Genomic DNA, 19,400 nt, shown 5'->3' with positions numbered 1-19,400 from the left:
GTGTCCTTTCCATGCCTTTCACCTTGTCCAAGCAGAGCCAGCCAACCTCACCCATCCCTCAGCTCTGTCCCCTACTCAGGCTGCAGAGAACTCTGCACAGACTGCCCCGTATGCAACACAAGGAAATATTTAGCCCAGACTTACCCCCCTGCACAAGGGCAGCACAAGAGATATTCAGAAAGTGATGGCCAGTATTCAAGAAGACAGAGGTGCCAAAAATACTCACTAGAGGTTAGCACAGCTGGCCAAGTCTCCCTACCTGATGTTAGTTTACCCAAACTTCACTCAGATTATACACCCCAGGAACAGCTGTAGGAGAAAAGACACAGAAGACCTACTTATGAAATAAAATCAATGTCCAGTTCTTTGCAGATTTTACTCTAATGGCCTGAAGCTTTCAAAAACTCTGCTTGCTAGCACCAAACACACCTCAGCCAAGCTCAGCCAACAGGCAAAATGAGCGTGCTTTCAGTTTGGGTGTGTGGATACCTTGGAGACCGCAATGGGAAGAGGGTAAGAACAAGGCAGACCAAGGCATGAGGGACAGGGCTGGCTGCAGCTCCAAAACACCTGCTGCCTGCCCTGGGGACCAGGCATAAAATGGGGCTGAAAATTGTAGAAAAATTTTCCTGTTGTTTTTAACCAACTCTGCCCAATAGCTAAAATCCTAAAGTGACCTTGAAGCTGGAGGAGCCTGCAGAGAGCACAACACACAGAGGGGCCAAGCTTAGCTTGGACATGCCAGGGTTTACCAGTGCCTTGACCAAGCAGGCCATGGCTGCTCTGTGTCTGAGGGGGAGCCCTGCATGGAGGAGGGAAAAGCACCAGAGGACAAATACTTGAACAAAGCCCTTCCAAAACAAGGACAGAAGGCAGCTGGCAGTTACCGCACTGTAATGTTTCACCAAGTCTCAAGCTGCCATGGCTTCTTCATAAGCTACCCTCAGCTACAGGACCCACCTGCAAAGCCATCTTATATCACCACTGACAGAGCAGCAAAGATAAAACCCTGGCCCCAGCCCAGTGACTCCCCAGTACACACCCATTCCCCGAGCTGTCCTCCAGGCTTTCCTCTGATGCTATCACCCACAGGATTAAATTCCAACAAACGCTGTAGCAATAAGATGCATATTAGGGGTCCACCTTCCTTTAAGAAAAGACCCTGATAAGGGAAAGAAAGCTGAGCCTAGTAGCAAGTGTCTCTGTAAGAGGCCTCACCACTGGTCTCACTGCCTCTTCGCACTGGGAGAACTTACCTTGGAACAAAAGACCACTCCAAATGGAGAGAGCGCTCCCACCCCAGTCACGGTAAGCAATCTCAGGCAAGCAGAAAAGAAAACAGAAGTGCTAGGGCTCAAAGAAGAGGCATAACCTGAATCAAGACTCTCCAACTATCTTTTTTGGTATAAAACAAAACATGAGCTCCTCCTTTACATCTGCTAAGAAAGGATTGACTAAGTGGGATCGGGAAAGAAAGTCTCAGAAGTGCAGTCTCATGGGAAGGTTCACAGATGCAAAATTCCCAGGAAAATTGTCATTGTGGAGGATCAATCACCTGTTTTTTTTTTTTTTGTTTGTTTGTTTGTTTTTTACCAAAGTTGGATATTATCCAACTCTACAGATATTCAGATTTTTCTCAGGTTGCAGCTATGCTGAAAGGTGGCCTGCACATACCTACCCCACAGTCACAAATGACTTCTGGATAAACAGTTACCACCAACTTGTCAACTTTGCCTAGATCAAGTTTACATTTAATGTTAAAAGATCTTTACGGTGAAAGATGACTTCTGGCTTTTTTGGAATAAACTTGTTTTCTAAGTTTGTAGAAGATGTTTGTAGAAGAAACTCAATATATCAAAAAAACATAGAATCACAGGAAGATTTATGCTGTAAGCAATCCCCCCCAAAGTGTCTAAGTCAATCCCTGCCATGTTCAAAGAAGTGCTCCCTGCAAGCCCAGACCAAGCTGCCCAGGACCTTACTCAAAACTCAGCTGGGTTTTGCTCATCTGCAAAGATGGGGATTTCACTATCTTTTTGGGCTCTTCTCTAGAGCTGCCCTGGTTTTCAGGAAGAGAACTTGGCCTTAAACCAAACGTGCCACAACAACGGCTGTGACATGTGCCCATTGCCTCTCACCCTCATGCTGTGCGCCTCTTGAGACCATCCCTGCCTTCTTCATGGGCCCTTTATAGAATCACAGAATATCCAAGTTGAAAGGGACCCATAGGATCATCAAGTCCAACTCCTAGGTCCCCAAAGGACCACCCAAAAACCAGACCCTATGTCTGAGAGCGTTGTCCAAATGCTTCATGAACTCCAGCAGGCTCAGTGCCGGGACCACTTACTTCGCTGGGGAGCCTGTCCCAGTGCCTGACCACCTCTGGGTGAAGAACTTTCTCCTGATATCCATCCTGAACTGCCCATTGTTGCAGCTTCAGGCCATTCCACTTTAAATAGTGGAAAGCTGCTGGTGGGGGCCCTTCAGCTTCTTCTTCTCCAGGTTACAAAAGCCCAGCTCTCTTAACATCCTGGCAGGTATCTGCTGGGCTCCCTCTGATTCACTGCCATCTTTGTCATATGGGTGGTGGAGACAAGAGAGGGGGCAAAGCCAGACAGAGCAGTGCAACTATGGTTTCCCTGGTGCCAAGCAGAGGAAAAGAATCAAGTCCAATCTCATTGCTCAAACACAGGCTGGTTAAGTGCACTTTCTTTTAAAGAGCCTCTCTCCAGCAAAAACTTAGTCTGTTCACAGTAAGCTACATTCTTTAATACACTCCTTTTAATAACCAAGGAATTGTTACACAGTTGCTGCTGCTTAACCTCCAAGCAAATAAAGGCTGTGATATTTTCCACTGATCAGTCTCATTGTTACGAATTTCCTGATCTCTATCCACACAACCTTGCTCGACCTTATTGAAAATTATCATAATTTATTCTCCAACATCCCATGTGATGATGAGTGAAGAGCAGCAAGGTGATGGATATGTCCACAACCCCAAACAATTCTCCTTTAGTATACAATTTCTATGGTGTTATAGTCTTGTGAGTAGAATGTACAGAGAAGATACTGTGTCACTAATTCTGTACTACCCACAACGCATGAGTAGTGTGGAAGACATATCTAAGTCGTCACAGGAATGTTCCTAACAGAAATAAACAGAACCCAAACAGAAAACTTTATCATGTTTCTACTTTGCAGACAAATCATGTTCTTATCTCAGATCTATCATTTATTTATGCATTTGCAGATGGGATATGTGTAGAGAGGTTTAATCAGATACTTGATGCACTTTTTCTGTTGGCAATGTTACATATACACTGGAATATCAACGGTTCACCATTTTATTAAATATTAAATTTGACTTACACTAGAAAATAAGGATGATGTATGTCACGAGCATTTTGCACTTGCACCTGAGAGTGCTGGATTAAGTACCATTTCACCAAAGCAACCCTGCAAGATCTGTCCTATATGAAAGTATACACTGATCTACTTCTTTCATTTCCATGCCCTAGATTAAACAATCACGTCTTTCACAGAAGTTATCATCCTTCAGAGAACAAAAGCTTTCTCTTTAGATGCTCATTATTACAGGCTTAGTTAAAAAAAAAAAAAAAAAAAGATGTGATCTTAATACAGTTAAGAGTAAAAACACAGAGTAATATTTTCAGAGGTGGTTTAAGCAAAGCTGTTTTGCTTTACACTGAAACACGTCCAGGCAGATCCACACAGGTCTGAGACGGGTTTAGGACTTCATGAAGATCCGGTGATAACCTACAGAACAGCTCTGGAGCTATCACAGGTCATGGTTGGTAAGTATGGTGTTCTTGCAGAGTTGTAGCTACCTAACATAATCAGTGAACTCATTTAATACTGTAGCTTTTGAATACAAAAAATGGAGTATTTTAAAAATATTTAAAATATTTGTGTGCCATTTCTTCTTCCCTGTTCTGAACATTATCAGTAAAGAAGTGATGATGGAAGTCTTTCCTTCCATATCCCTCAGAACACACTATATAGCACTGGGGTGCTCTTACCACACAGAGGACTTTGGTACAGCCTAGCCTTCAAATGCCTGAAAGAAATCAATGTATGAGTTCTGCTCTACAACATTCAATAAGATCCAAAGTGCATGAAAGGTGCAGAAGTGTCCTGCAGAAAGCGACATGCCTAGACTGGCATGCTCCTGGGATCTGAGTAGAATTTACGTACTCTCTACCTTGGTGCTCCACCAGGAGAGACCTTTGCGACAGACACCACAATACTGCAGAACTGGATTTCAACATCACACTGAAAGAGCAACTGAACAAGATGCTGTGGTTAAAAAGCTATCCTTCCTCTTTGCTATTTTACTGCTTATATATTTGAGTTCTTTTTACTGTGAATAAACAAACAGTTCAGAATGCACATCTCTTTTACCACAGCCTTCACTGGGGTGGGTGTCATGAAGCATCTCCAGACTTTCAGTTCTACCTAATCTATACAGACACACATGCTCCTGTGCTAGAAATACTGAGTCCGATCCACAACTGGGAGTTAAAACATCTGGTCTTCCAGAGAATTAGTGGGCAGCATCAGGCAAACACTTCTTCATCCACTACCTCTCCTATCCCCATCTCAAGATGATAAATCCACTAATGACTGCACAGGGCTCTGAGAAGTCACACAATGAGGTCCAGCAGTCAGTAGCCTTTGCTTTCCAAGCAACGAAACCAAAACAAAGAAAGAAATCCAAAGCCACGAAGCAGACTAGGATTTCTCACCCAAACCTGACTACTCAGCAGTGTATGGAGACAAGACACTGTCACCTATTTACACATCTGTCATGGGAACACTTAGACAGTAGTGCTAAACATCCAACTCCTTTCAAGTCCTTCAGCCAAGTATGCCACCTTACCCATTCAGGCTGATATTCTTCTCAGCACGGCTTTGGGGAACACTGGAAACCAACTGGGCTGTAAATCATCTTAAGGGTATGCTGAGATGAGAAAGCATACGCTTTGCCAAATTTTTGAAACATAAATGACAACATCTCTAAATTGCTAGCATTTTCACAGTGAATAAAAAATTACTATCTAAACACAGCAGGGTTACTTTAAAAGGCAGGTACTTTCCATAGCAGGTTTTTGTTTCGTTGTTGTTTGCTTTTTCCTGCTGCTTAGAAGACATCTGTGTACTGCCAGAAGTAAAAACCGATTCAAGCCTCATGCAACTTAAAAAGGTTAATGAGCAAGAAAAATACAACTTCTTGCTTTTTCTTTCAAAACTATTCATACCCCAATGTGACAATACTTCTGTTACCACTTCGAGCATTAACCTTTCTTAGGAAGGAACACAAAAATGAGATTCTATGGAAGAAGAGCTCTAACCTACCATGGGGCTCTTCTGTTCCTCTTGGAAGCCCTCCACATTCCCAGGAGCACAATCTCCTCTAGCCTTCCTCAGGCCAGACACAAAGCATCAAGATGTGCTCCACTGCCAGGTGCAGCCAAGCAACAGGACATCCCTACTACACAGGTGACAGAAGGCAGCACATATTTCATCTCAGACTCCAGGACAAATATCTGACAAAACCATCATTTTCCAAACAGACAATCTTTCTTTATCTTAGGTTTATTTTTTCTGATGTTGTATCTGAATCAAATAAGATCAGACAAGGGACTGAAGACTATTCTTCCTCTTGCAGGAACAGCAGTTTGAGTAACATTCCTTCTTCCATCATCCCCACCCTTGCCACCATCTTCAAATCATTTTTTCACTAACAGTGTTGCTGCATGAGATAAATATATGAATATGAGAACATGTTGCCTCAAGTTTTCAAGACTGTCCAGCTGCAATCATTTCAATCTCTCAAATCTTTCAAGAAAAATGTGAAAAAAGCTGATCTCGGCGATGATATTTGTTTTCTTTAACATCTCTCTAGAAATACTTCTTGCTTTAACATTAAAAACAGTAGAAAACAGATCTAATATTATTATTGTGCAAAACTTCAATTGGCATACAGATCTTAATATATTGCTTCTAGTAACACAAGTACAATGAGCAAATTTATTACCTGCAACACAAGAGACGACTGAGTAATTCCCATCTTACACTGTGAATTAAGATGTCATTACCCATGCGAGCATTGTGCAAACACAAAATCAATATCCTGACATGAAAGAGACTCGCTGGAGAATCTAACACAATAGAAAATTACCAACCTCTGCTTGTTTGCACCACACGCTGATGTTCTTACGCTGAGCTTTCGTGAAATGGTCCCAAGCCTTTTGTTTGGAGGCAGAATGGTACACGGCCACTATCTGCTCGACTGTAGTATCAAATCAGCAGTCAAATCAGGCCAGAATATCATCCAGAGAGGGCGAACAAAGGAGTAAAGGAGTAAAAGAGTGGAATCAGGCAGGTGGTTTGGCTAACCTTTTGTCATAACACTACTGTGCTGAAGCCATGCTCAGGACTCTGTGCCTGGAAAGGAAAGTATGGGCTTCACCAGGCCATGATCAACTGGGAAAACTTCATCTGCACTTAACTGGAAAAAATGAAGGCATATGTTGCACCGAAAAAAAAAACATTCAAACACACTGAGCAACACTGCTTGTGAGTGCAACAGATACACCTAGGTAGCATTCGCTCTCTAACATTTCCTCTCACAACTGTGAAAGCTAGCACTTTGGATGTTCTTTGGCCCAGTGGGTCCAGTCCTAAAGAACACTGCAACAGCCTGAGCACTGCATCCAATCCATCAGTCATCAACTGTTTTGTTTCCTTAGGTTTATTCCTTCTAAAATATTTTTCTAAAAAATTTGCAGAGTTTTTTTTGAAATATGAAGTGCCTCTCCTAGGATGAGAATTCACCCAACAGCAGAAAGCACACCTAGCTGTTTTTTTCCCCACAAATGTAATCTTGTAGGAGGCATAACTCTGATGAAATAAAAACATCTCTCAGCTATTTAGATTAATTATTAAATCTGAAAGTGTCTCAGATACCGCTAGGTGTTTTATAGAGATGAGTTGCATGCTGCTATTACTACTTACTGTGCAGTGCTTACTGTATTGTCTTCTGGACCACGTGCCCATATTTTTTACAGAATTAAAAAATAAATAAAAATACGTGTCAGATAAGTAACAGCCAAAATTACTGAATATAAAACCAACATTAATACTGTTCATATCCTAGCCAAGGGGCTCAAGGAGACAGTACGGTTATGGAAAAGGTACTCTTAAAATAATCAGACTTACTTAAAGAAGGGATGCGTAAGAGGCAATGAGTGGTTTGAGGAACTGTTATAAATCACATTCTGGAACAGACCCAATGACTCTTACTTGATTTCATGATTTAATAAAGTACTGGGACTTGAAAGACCAAAGTTCAAAATTCTACTCTGCAACATGTTTACACTGTAACTTCTTACACTGTGACTGAGAAGAGAGTGTTGGGAACACTCTACTGCATCCTACCTTTGGTGAGTAAATCCTGTACATTTCGCTGAGGCATCACATTACCAGGAACTTACCTTGTCTGTACACAGAAGCGCAATGTTGAAAAGATGACAGAATTTCTAATAGACTATAATTAAAAGAGGAAAAAAATTAGGAATTCATGCTCTCCTCCCCCAGGATGCGGACTCTGACATCAAAGAAAAGTTCCACAAGAAAGTTCTGATAAGTTAATGACATAAGCTTATAAACTAACTGTAGCTGAGTAAAAAGGACTGCCATTTCTTTTTCCTGGAACTTTTTCAGTATGACCTCACCAGACTCTAGAAATTAAGTGTCTTCCCTACAACAACAGACAACCAACATTCAGTGCAAAAATACTACTCACACTGAACCAGAATCCCTGAGAGAGCAAGTTTGAATTTCTCTTTAGCTTCTTCCATCTCCTTCTCGTGAGCTGCCTTCTCATTTACCAGTCTGCGAATGTGGCTGTTGGCCGACTGAATCATAGAGTAGAAGTTGTTCGCAGTCCTTCTGTTCACTTCTCCACGCTCTATCCAGGTTAGCAAGGTCTGTACAGCTTCTGAGAACTTTGTGTCATCTGCAGCAAGAAAAGACATCTTTAGACCATGGAAGTACAAGTTTGCCTGTATAGATTGCAGATCCTTTCCCTGACGTCACTGAACTACTCTCTTTGAAACCTTTGAAAGTTACTTATAGTGGCAAATCTGGATTCTTGAAAGCACAGTATTAACCAAACACAAGACTACACAAAGGAATGCAAGTCTAATATCAAGCTGACAGCAAACTGTCTTTTGAGGCACAAAAAGAAAGAGGAGAAAATCAACTGCTAAAAACCTACTGGAAAACTTCATATGACTATTTAGACATATTCTTTCATGACAGTGAATATTCTCTGACTGGAAGAATCAGGCTACAGATGGGGTTTAGGCTTCATAAAAGGTCTTGGGACTTAGACCAGTCATTTTAACATAAACAAAAAAAAAGTTTGGAAGAAACTGTTGTACTCAAATATACATTCATTTTTACAAAAAGACAAACAATTCTGAAAAAGAGATGCTGGGAGAGCAGCTCATGGCATAGAGCTGAGAGCTAGGCACAAGAGATGCACTGGTGCAGTAAGGCTTATGAGAATCTTCTGTTTATACTCGGAAGCCACAGGCAACACTGAGCAGCTTGTGTGCAGCCTGAGGGCTCAGTTTGAATGGACTTTCTTGGGAAAGCAAAAAAAATGTATTATCCATCCTGTCTCACTGCCAAAAATTCATACTCTAGTAAAGACCAACAATTAAAAACTTCAGCCCATATAGTTAATTAAATTATATTAAACACTGAAAAATCAGGAACATCACAGAGCCAGTAAATTAGATGAGGGTAGATGATAAAGAAATACACAACAAATGTGGCAGCTGTCACAATTGCAGATGGGGAGAAAGAGATGTATTGATTGAGATGTATTGATATTAAAACAATGGAAAAAAAAATCCAGTAGCACACATTCTTGTATTAGCTGTTACAGGGTCGCAAAAGGGTCTATGCTACCTCTTCCAGAATATAAGTGATGAGATTTTAAAATCCACCTCTGTAACAGTTCAACAGTATTTTTCCCCCTATATTTTCTGTTTCCTTAATATTATAAGTAATCATCACCAGCTGTTTTTTGTGTAAACTTTAACATACAATGTGAAGCACGAGGGAAGTTAAAGTTACACCATCACCTCAGCTCAGTAAGAACACCACTGGAGAATACAACTCCCTACCTCAGTATCTGTGCAGACGAGTAGCTGCATGCCCACAGAACCACTTACCTTTTAGTTTCTCAGCAATGATGCTGCACTCGTGGTCAGAGTAATGGACAACAGGAGGTGGGGAGGGCGGACGGAAGCGTTCCTCTTCCAGCCTCCTACGATGGCGCTCCTCTCTTGCCAGCATCCGCTGCTTACATTCCCACTCATACAGATCATCCCGAGCCTGTGCAAAATCCACATGCAGGCGCCCAGTGTCCTTCTTGTCAGTGCTGGAGCCCAGCCTGATGCGATAGCCTGGTGGTGATGACAACAGTGTTCAGATAAGCCAGGTGGCTTGCACAGGGCAGTATCTCAGTCTCCATAAACCTAGTAGGACCCACCTGCAACTCCCACAAAGCCAGCAAGTCCCTGAACAGAAGAGTTTATTGAAGAGCTTAGTGCACAGAGTGACTCTGGAAGTGGGACTCTCTGGAGGTGGGACTATGCTCAGCTGCTCTCAAGGGGAAGGCAGAACTGCCTTGGATCCTTCCACGCTTTGGCAAAAACTGGAAGTTTGGATGGGAAGATGGGAAATGAGAAGCGAAACACAGCAAAGAGGGTAACAAATGGAGATACTAGGATGGAAGTAATCTTTGGAACAAGCATCTGATTAGAGGGAGGAAAAGGTCAACAGATGTGCATGTCTCCTGTGTGGGAGCAATTCTCACCAGCACTGTTTGCAGGACTCCTTTGCTGGATGCACATCAGACATGATAGAAGGCCCTCATCTGTGGTTAAGAAAGGCATTGGGGGGGGGGGGGGACGTGTGGAAGAAAATATTAACTACAGAGAGACTTTGTGCAAAGAACAAACCCAGAAACAAAACAACAATTGTGCATGGAGGACACTGATGACCGTGCACACAGCTATAACTTTGATCAGGGAGAACTATAAACAGAGAATGCCTGGAGCTAAAGAGGCTGTATTGGGTTTCATGTAGTAGGGGTAACTGCCAAGAGGAAGTTTCCTCAATCTGAAGAACAAGGGGAGAGCAGTGGATATTGTCTTCCTGGACTTCGGTAAGATCTTGGAGAGTGGTCCCCATAAGATTCTCAGAGAGAAGCTGTTAAAATATGGGCTAGACAGACAGCGAGGTGGATCAAAAACCTGCTGAACAGCAAGACCCAAAGGGCAGTGGTCAGTGGCAGAAAGTCTAGCTGAAGGCCTGTAACTAGCAGTGTACCCCATGGGTCAGTACTGGGTCCAGTCCAGTTTAACATCTTCATTAATGATTTGGATGATGCAGTGTGCACCCTCAGCAAGTTTGCAGACGACACCAAATTGAGACGAGTGGCAGATGCACCAGAGGGCCATGCAGCCATCCAGAGGGCCCTGGACAGGCTGGAGAAATGGGCTGACAAGAATCTCATGACCAGGACATGCTGGGAGATACCCAGCTGGGGAACAGCCCAGAAGAAAAGGACCTGGGGGTACCGGTGGACATCAGCCTGAACATGAGCCAACAACGTGCCCTTGCCACAAAGAAGGCTAATGGTGTCCTGGGGTGCATTAGGCAAAGTATCACCAGCAGGTGGAGGTAGGTGATCCTTCCCCTCTGTTCAGCAGTGGTTAGGCCACACCTGGAGTTTTTTGTCCAGTTCTGGGTTCCTCAGTGCGTGAGAGACATGGAGATACTGGAGAGAGTCTAGTGAAGGGCCATGAAAACAAGAAAGAAAATGGAGTATCCTCATGAGTTTCAACAAGGCCAAGTGCAAGGTCCTGCATCGGGGCTGGGGCAACCCCAAGCCCAAATACAGGCTGGGCGGAGAATGGATTGAGAGCTGCCCTGATGAGAAGGACCTGGGAGTGCTGGTTGACAAGAAGATCAACGTGAGCTGGCAATGTGCACTTGCAGCCCAGAAAGCCAACTGTATCCTGGGCTGCATCAAAAGCAGCGTGGCCAGCCGGGCAAGGGAGGGGATTCTCCCCCTCAGCTCTGCTCTTGTGAGAACCCACATGAAGCCCTGCATTCAGCTCTGGGGCCACCAGCACAAGGAGGACATTGAGGTATTAGAATGAGTCCAGAGGACGGCCACAAAGATGATGAAGGGGCTGGAGCACCTCTCCTATGAAGACAGGCTGAAAGAGTTGGGGCTGTTCAGCCTGGAGAAGAGAAGGCTCTGGGGGGACCTTATAGCTGCCTTCCAGTACCTAAAGGGGGCCTACAGAAAAACTGGGGAGGGACTCTTTGTCAGGGATGTAGTGATAGGACAAGGGATAATGGCTTTAAACTAGAAGAGGGCAGATATCTAATCTAAAGATATAAGGAGGAAATTCTCCACTATGAGTGTGGTGAGACACTGGAACAGGTTGCCCAGAGAAGCTGTGGATGCCCCATCCCTGGAGGTATTTAAGGACAGGTTGGATGGGGCTTTGAGCAACCTCATTTAGTGGGAGGTGTCCCTGCCCATGGCAGGGGGGGTTGGAGCTAGCTGATTGTTAAGGTCCCTTCCAACCTAAGCCAGTCTGTGAGTCTATGAATTCACAGGTAAATGAGAGCTACTGCAAACTTTTAAAGGAACATTCAGCTTCCTCTATAGAATTTACTGGACATTTACCCATGTAAGATGGGGATGGACTCTGATTGTACCTCATCCCAATATTTTGCAGAGCACCGAAGGTAACAAAGCATTGCTATCTTTCCTATCAGGCACAGTTTTCAGATATTTAAGCAGAATTGCAGTAATAGCACAAAAAGACATGAACTGACACAATATCAGACTAATCTTCCAATGGCAACAAACAAAGCCTTTCATTGTAATTATAAAGACATCGTTACATCTATATCCCAGAACTTTAAGCTGCCATAACAGACAGAAATACACCTACCAGAAAGATAAAGTGCCTTGTCCACCATGAATTCCTCAGCAAAGCGGATATGACAGAAATTCTTCTTACTCTTCCGAATAGCTATGACTTCTCCACACTGTTCAAACACCTCCATAATGATCTGCTCGGTCCCATTTTCTGGCAGTCCTCCAACAAACACGGTCTTACAGCCTGGGGGCCTCTCTCTTGTTGCTGGAGGGGGCAGATCTGAAAACAGCAACAGAAAGAAAAGAGGCCAGGTTAGGTTTGTCAGAACACTTTCTATTCATTTGCCCGTGTGCCCTAACAGGGTTCCTGGATTCCTTCAAATGTATGATTAGCAATATTGTATTTGACTTGATTAACAAAGAGTTGTACAAGCATTGCTGAGGTGCTCCACAAGAACAAACACATTTACCACCCTGTTTCTAAACAAAAGACCTCAGGAGTGTGAAACTCTCCCAACGCTTTGCCTAAGGCTCACTGGTTCCTATCATAAAACTTGAGCAGCAGCTAGGACCTCAAAAAGTTATCACAGGAGGTGTTACACAAGCACAGCTTCAAGGACTGTCCAAACATACAGAATAAGTAGAAAACATATACAGAGGATTCTAAAGCTATACTGCAGTCTGTAAGGTCTGTGCCCTGACAGTGTGCTGGCCGGATTTCTGCAGTCAGGGAAAGCCTTGCAAAGTGCTGTGGATTGTTTTGAAACAACCTTCATATGCCCACATTGTGATCCCCAAATCCAAATATTATTTTTATTTAGGTATCTTTCACTGGATGCGGAGATGCAAGACCAGGACCTTGAACAACATTCAATGATTTGTTGTTTGAATAATGCATATGGTACTGGACTGTGGCTGGTGTGCTAAGGGACAGGTAAGATAAGTAGTGTTGTGCTTAATTACCCTGGTGTGGTCTCTTATGGACAGGCACTTCCCAGACAGTGAGGGAGCTGTCAGCTTTTCATCCTTCCACAGTGGGATGATTCTTGAACATTGCTGCCTTTCTGCATTACTTCCTGAAGAAGTCATTACTTCCTCTTCTTCCCCGTTGCCAATGGTAGGACATGTACAAACGGCACAAAGCTGCTGAACAATCCATGATTCTGTGATTTCAGCCATTGCCCAAGTGAGCACATTATCACCTGGCTGTTCTGATGGTGGGGTATCAGGGCCATGAGCTGGGACTTAAAGGGCACAACACTGAGTGTGAGCGTTACTTGTTTGCCAGCACAAAGAGATGCATTACACTGTTACACGTTCAGAGGGTGGGAAGACTTGCAGTGCATCTTCATTCTGACATAGCGTTCAAAATTTTTGAACTGGCTTGTAAACAGTTAATTAAAAATAAAAAGCTGTTTCCAGGACAGTTGGATGTTATTTTTCTTTTTTTGGTTCTTTGTTTTGGGGGAATGGTATACTAATTGATATATCACGAGACGAGGCATTACCAGAGTTTACTTAAAATGCTGGGCACGGGAACATCACAGACTCTCACTCCTGGGAGCCCATCAGATTTGGGTGCCATCTGGTGGCACCTTCTTGTGAATTATATAGTGACATGCAGCTAAAAAAAAATCTCCTGCATCTTCTCCGCATAATTAAAGTGTCATATTTCCAGGGAACAGCACTGTTTCTGAAAAGATTAGGTAAGTTCCTCTTTTTCCAATCGAGAATTTCAAGGCTCTCCTACCTGAAACAGCCCCAGAGACTTCTGCAGGGCCCCAACGCTGTGGCTGAGCTACACAGGCTCAGGGGAGAAGTATGCCTGAGATTGTACTTCATACTTCTATCTTTCCCTGTTCATAACTTTTGTTTATTTTTCTACTTGAAAATTTATTGTTGATGCTTTACTGGGTGTGCTTCTCACTCTGCTTGTCTGGCAGTAAGTACAGCTCACGGGATCTGGCACCTTCTTCTCTGAAAACAAGGCAAGCAAAGCCTTGCCTACCTAGCACACAGTAATCTCAGGAAGACTGGGGGAGTGCTTGCTGCCAAGTTGCTTGCATTAACATAAGGGCTCATGCCAGGCTCTGCCATATGTTGGTACCCACTGCAGAAAGCAGACAAAGGGAACGTGATTATGTGCAGCTCCTGTCAACCCCAGTAATATGAACCAAGTGGAGGCGCCCCATTCCAACCACAGGGTGACAAACAGGCCATTAAAAGCTGTTAACTCATTTCACAAGTCTTGCAAATAAGTATCTTGTGATGGGAAATCCAGTCTCATGACAAGCACATCAAAATGGCTACACTACTGAGCGTTCACTATTTTTCCTATTTTCTTCAAAGAGAAAACGAAGACTTCTAAGACCTGCCCTCTCTCTCTCTGCAATAGCACCTTCCGCTGTTCAAATCAGAGTCAGTTTAGTGAAGTGATAAATGAAGCAGCACAAGCCCGCATCCCACTGATAATGCTGTGGTAGATCTGCAACCTCTGCTCCTGCTAAGCTGGCTACAAGTAAGGAGGATTCAAAAGCAACTGTTACATCTTGACGTGAGCTTTGCTGACAGCATGTACAGGCTCCTGCAAACGTGAGATGCATTACTAAATCTTGGTTTGGCCAAGAACTACGTCCTTGCTCAACTGCCAACAGCCTCCCACTGCTACTGGTCTGCTCAGAGCAATAATACAGCACTGCAGTGCCACAGCTCAACACTGCTCTGTGGACAATATTAATCACATTAGGTCACATATTTCTGATTTTCCAAGTCAAACATTTACTGTATCGCAGACAGTCATGTAACAAGGAGTGACCAAGGCCCCAGCACCAGTCAAAAAGATCGAAGGAGAATAAAACAGCCCCATGGAGTTCATGTTCTTTCCAGCGGGGAGGCAGAGCTGATCACAGGTTTAATTGATACAGTTAAGGTGTTGAGGAACATTTGTCCAATGCGCCCTTTGTAAGTACAGCCTTGTCCTCCCAGTCTCCTCCCAGTCTCCTAGGTATACAAGTGTGCTGTGCACTTCCGTGGAACATACCAAACTTTGCTCCATGTATAACAGGAGTATCCAGTATTGAGAAGGTCCCTCCTAAATCTGTAACAGCCTTGGCAGCATTGCTTAGATGTGATGTAGACCCGATACAAAACTTACGGCAAGATGTACATTATGCACTCTGAGAGCAGCTTGCACAGTTCATGTTTTTCATTATATATGCAACAAAAGGAAGCATTATAAAGCCTACAAGTAGGAATGCAAGCCAAACACAAGAAACATTATTTACAGAAGCTTGAAGAAAGTGGTCTGCTCCCTTATAATATCCTCCCTCATGTGATAACTAGCTTTAGCAGAGGAAAAACGTCTGAACATATAAAGATTGCAGCCTAGACCCCAGAAAAAGAAGCCACCAGAACACTCAAAAAGATACATTTTATTTTTACATAAAGACATAGTCTGAGGTTGCTTTCTGACAAGGAATGTAAGCCCACTCTCCCCAGAGCAGCAACAGGTCTCACAGTGATATTTGGCAAAATACTGACAAGCTCCAGGTTACCACCTTGCTGGCTGCTGGACTTAGCAGTCTTAAAAGGTCTAACAGACTCTCATGGCCACAACAGTTTACTACTAATTACCAGACCAGGAACTAGCTTCACACCATCATTTGGCAAAACTAAACTAAACTCTGTACTGCAGCTGCACACGCTTCACACTTACCTCTCGAGCTACACCAGCACACACAGATCCATACTACCTATAAAAGTGATGTTTATGTAATTATCTATGTAATTTAGGTTGTAACTCAGAAAACAAGAATGACATGTTCCCAGCAGGAATATTCTTTGATTCCCACTACAGAATAAGAACCACAGAAAGAAGTCAGGTAGGAAAGCTCCTTCCTCAGGAGCAACACTAATAGGAAGAGGAATCTAATATACCCGTTATACTACATGCCAACACAGTAGCCTCCATTAAGAAGTGTTGAAAGCTGTCATTAGATGTTCAGTGAGGTTCAAGAACAATTTCAAGTTTTCCAGATGGAATCCACAATGGTGATGGCCCTGTAATAAATCTCAGGGGAAAAAAGGGAAGTCTGCTCCTCATTTTTTCTGATGAGGAAGATAGCCAGTGGAGCCCAGATGGTAAGCATTACGGGGATTTAAGAAGGTCTACTGGGCATTAGAAGGCAGATTCCTGCAGAACACCAGCTACAGCTCACTATCCCAGGCTCCCACCACGCTCATGTGGAACACAGCTGCAAAACTGCAGTTTTTGTTAAGGCTGCTCTTGAGTTTCTGCTGCAGCATACAGTCCACACTGAACATTATTTGTCAAACATGCTTTGTTTTCTGAATCAGCCACTACATAGCAAAAACAAAACAACCACAGCATTAGCATTTATGACTTTTTTTCTGAAACCTAAAAAATGCCCTAAAAAATGAGGAAACATTCCTTTAATTCCCTGAGACAAAAATCACTGAGATCTGAAATCACCTGTTACTTAGATTTTTCAGGATCGGGAGACAGAGGTCACAAGCACGTCTTCACACTACTGCACATGCACCAGCACGTGGCAGAAAAAAAATGATGCAACAGCAATGCTCCCCCAGAGGCATATGGGGCTGCACTCATGGGATAAGGCCAAGCAACACTTTCCCCAGAATACAAGAGGTATTAACATTGCAGCTGGCACTTATGTCCCACCACTATTCATCTGCAGAGTTTCCAGTTCCAGGGACTGAAATATTTTCTTTCCCAATCCTTATTAATCTAACTGAACTGAAAACACTATTTATTGAGATTACAAACAATGACAAAAGCAGATTTTTCCTACAGCTCTGTCACCTGTTTTTCAGCATCATGCTTTTGAGCATGGTGACTCACCCCACAGCAGCTATGTCCAGGCAGTGCAATGGCTCTTCTCTCATATACACATTTTTATATACATATTTTTGTACACATACACACACATTCATATACAGACAGAAAGAAGACAAAACATAAATAGACACTTACGTGGGTTAGGTGGGAAGAGAGTGCAGCTTTTGCAGTGAATGATCTCCTTCACAGCAGGCATATCTGGAGGAATGGGAGGAGGGACTATCCCCAAGCCTGGCATCATGGGGTTGATTGGAGGGATTCCAGTCATCATCCCAAGAGCAGGATCAAAATCTAAATGGGGAAGAGAATAAGGGAATCAGTTTTGGACTTTTACAGTAATTGTTCATTCAGACAGCAAATTAAGTACTCCACCCACATGCATCAGTGAAAATTAGCTGAATAAACAACAACACAGAGGGATTCCAGAAATCAGAATTCACCAGAAAACTTTACATTTATATACCCTTAGAAAAACTTTTAAAAAACTATGTCAATTGCCTCAGCCAAATAGACTTCCTCAGTTCAAATAAACTACTTCCCTTTCTACTCTGTAGATACCATCTCTTATCTAGCATCAAAACCTTTCCCAGTAAGTATTATATTGCCCATATAAAAAAAAAATCCATGATGTATGGCAACAGTGTAAAAGCAAACCCAGCTCAATTTTGTGAGGTAGCTAAGTAGGGCAGACAGCTTGTGACATGGTGTTAAGGGCACCACCTTGCATACTAGACAAGTGTACGAATTTCAGCAGCTAAGAATATGCCAGAAGAAATCTGGATAAAATAAACAGGAGCATTTAAGGAAATACTTTACCATTAAGTGTAACCTGCAATGGCAACACACATCTTACCCTGCTTAACTTGTTTCTAGGCTTTATTTAGTATTCTGACTATATCTGAATAAGTAGCATTTTATTCTGACTTTGCTCTTGCATTTAACCTCCAATGCTAACTAAAGCTAAGGAGAATTATCAAATGAGAGGTATTTTATCTGTTCTGAAGCTGTGAACACTGCGGAAGCAATACTTGCATGCAACCAAAATAGAAACCACATACATAAATTCCTTAGAAAGAAAGCTCACGAGTTTGAGAATGTCAGCAGCTAAACTGTATGGACAACCGACACCACCAGGGCCAGCTGGTACTATCAGGTTGAGATCTCAGGAACAATTTCCTCTTGCAGGTGCACATCATCTTCTCTACTGTCTACCACCATTCCTCTCTCTGTAGCAGAAGAAATTCCGAGGATCTAGGCTATCCCCAAAATACCACAAAACACTACCACTGAGTATGCTATCCTGAGCACTATGGAACCTCTGAATCTGGCTGCTTTTTTTCAGATGTAGGCAGATAAGATTTATTTTGTAAGGCACAGATGAAAATTACAAATAGGCAGAACTGAGTGGTGCAAGGCAGCACTTTCCTTTGATCCTAAGCTGGCATCATTTCAGGTTCTATTCATATCCCTTATGCAGGCAAGCAGTTTTGTACTCTTCTCTTCTACTTAGAAAAAGCTCCTACTTTGGATGAACAATAATCTGGATGCAAGACAGCTTTTAGCGTACAAATTGGATGTCTGAGTTTGGTAGCTGAATTCTATTTTCCTTTGTATTTTAAAAATATTTTATCTGGGGCTACATTTCTACACAGTTTTATGTATATTGTTTTGTTCGCTATTTCACACCACACATGAACAGCGTCATAGTACAAACACAAATCCTCTGCCATGAAGCAAATCCTCTGCCATGAAACAGACTTTTCAGAGAAAGGAAAATAAACTTCCCTGAAGCCAGTTGTGGAAAAAATCGATTTAAAGATACATGTGAATTTTATCCTTTTGAGATATACTAGTTTATTCACAATCACTTAACGCTGAGATATCTAGTCTGTGATACCTGGCTTGCAATGTGTGACATTAAAGTTACAGAATTTTAATATTTAAACTTCCATGTAGATTTCAGAAATTATGCTGCTGAAAAGACCAAGCAGACAGCACTGTTTTCAGCTATTTTAAACAGTACTTTCACTTGTCTTAAAAAAAGGATCAGCACATATGCTGGTGCCACACAACTCCCCAGAAACATACACTGGTTGTTAGTTTACAGAGGAAATAGATTGCAAGGTATGACTTTCAGATCTAGGGTTAGGCTGGGGCTGTATGATCAATGATATACCTGTACGTCTGCTATCGTGGGGTAGGATTTGCTTCTTCTACTGCAATCCTCCATGCAAGTGTTCTTTGAGCTGGGGTTTGGCTCACAGGCTTGCAGCAGCAAAGAGAAAATGCAAAGAGGCTGCCCCACCCCAGATCCCTGGGGTTTAAATTCATGTACTGGTAAATTGAAGTTCAAGATGAAGGTCACCTTGTGAATGGCTGTGACCTTTAGTGGTAACACTCACTTGAAGATGTGAGATAGCAGGAGAAAAACTAAAGGGCTTAGTCCTGAGCAAGTAGCATCTTGATGCAACCTGAAACAATATCACCACTGAAAGCAAACTGAAATACAACGAGCAC

The 19,400-nt window shown here is 42.8% G+C and overlaps 1 protein-coding gene across 6 annotated transcripts in view; it reads right to left on the bottom strand.

Moving 5' to 3' along the window:
• ENOX2 (ecto-NOX disulfide-thiol exchanger 2) overlaps window positions 1–19,400 on the bottom strand; it is a 50,663-nt gene that overhangs the window by 13,668 nt on the left and 17,595 nt on the right. For all 6 annotated transcript variants that reach the window (XM_080554087.1, XM_080554082.1, XM_080554083.1 and 3 more), the window contains 5 exons: window positions 17,019–17,174; window positions 12,078–12,284; window positions 9,270–9,503; window positions 7,829–8,041; window positions 6,207–6,313 (listed from right to left, as the gene is read on the bottom strand). In XM_080554087.1, coding sequence (XP_080410213.1) covers window positions 6,207–6,313; window positions 7,829–8,041; window positions 9,270–9,503; window positions 12,078–12,284; window positions 17,019–17,174 — 917 coding nt within the window. The remainder of the gene's footprint in view (window positions 1–6,206; window positions 6,314–7,828; window positions 8,042–9,269; window positions 9,504–12,077; window positions 12,285–17,018; window positions 17,175–19,400) is intronic.

This window comes from Anser brachyrhynchus (genome assembly GCF_964034855.1).
Source record: "Anser brachyrhynchus genome assembly, chromosome: 13".
NCBI lineage: Eukaryota > Metazoa > Chordata > Aves > Anseriformes > Anatidae > Anser > Anser brachyrhynchus.
Note: the sequence above shows the minus strand (reverse complement) of the source record. Positions and strands in the feature narration are given on the sequence as shown.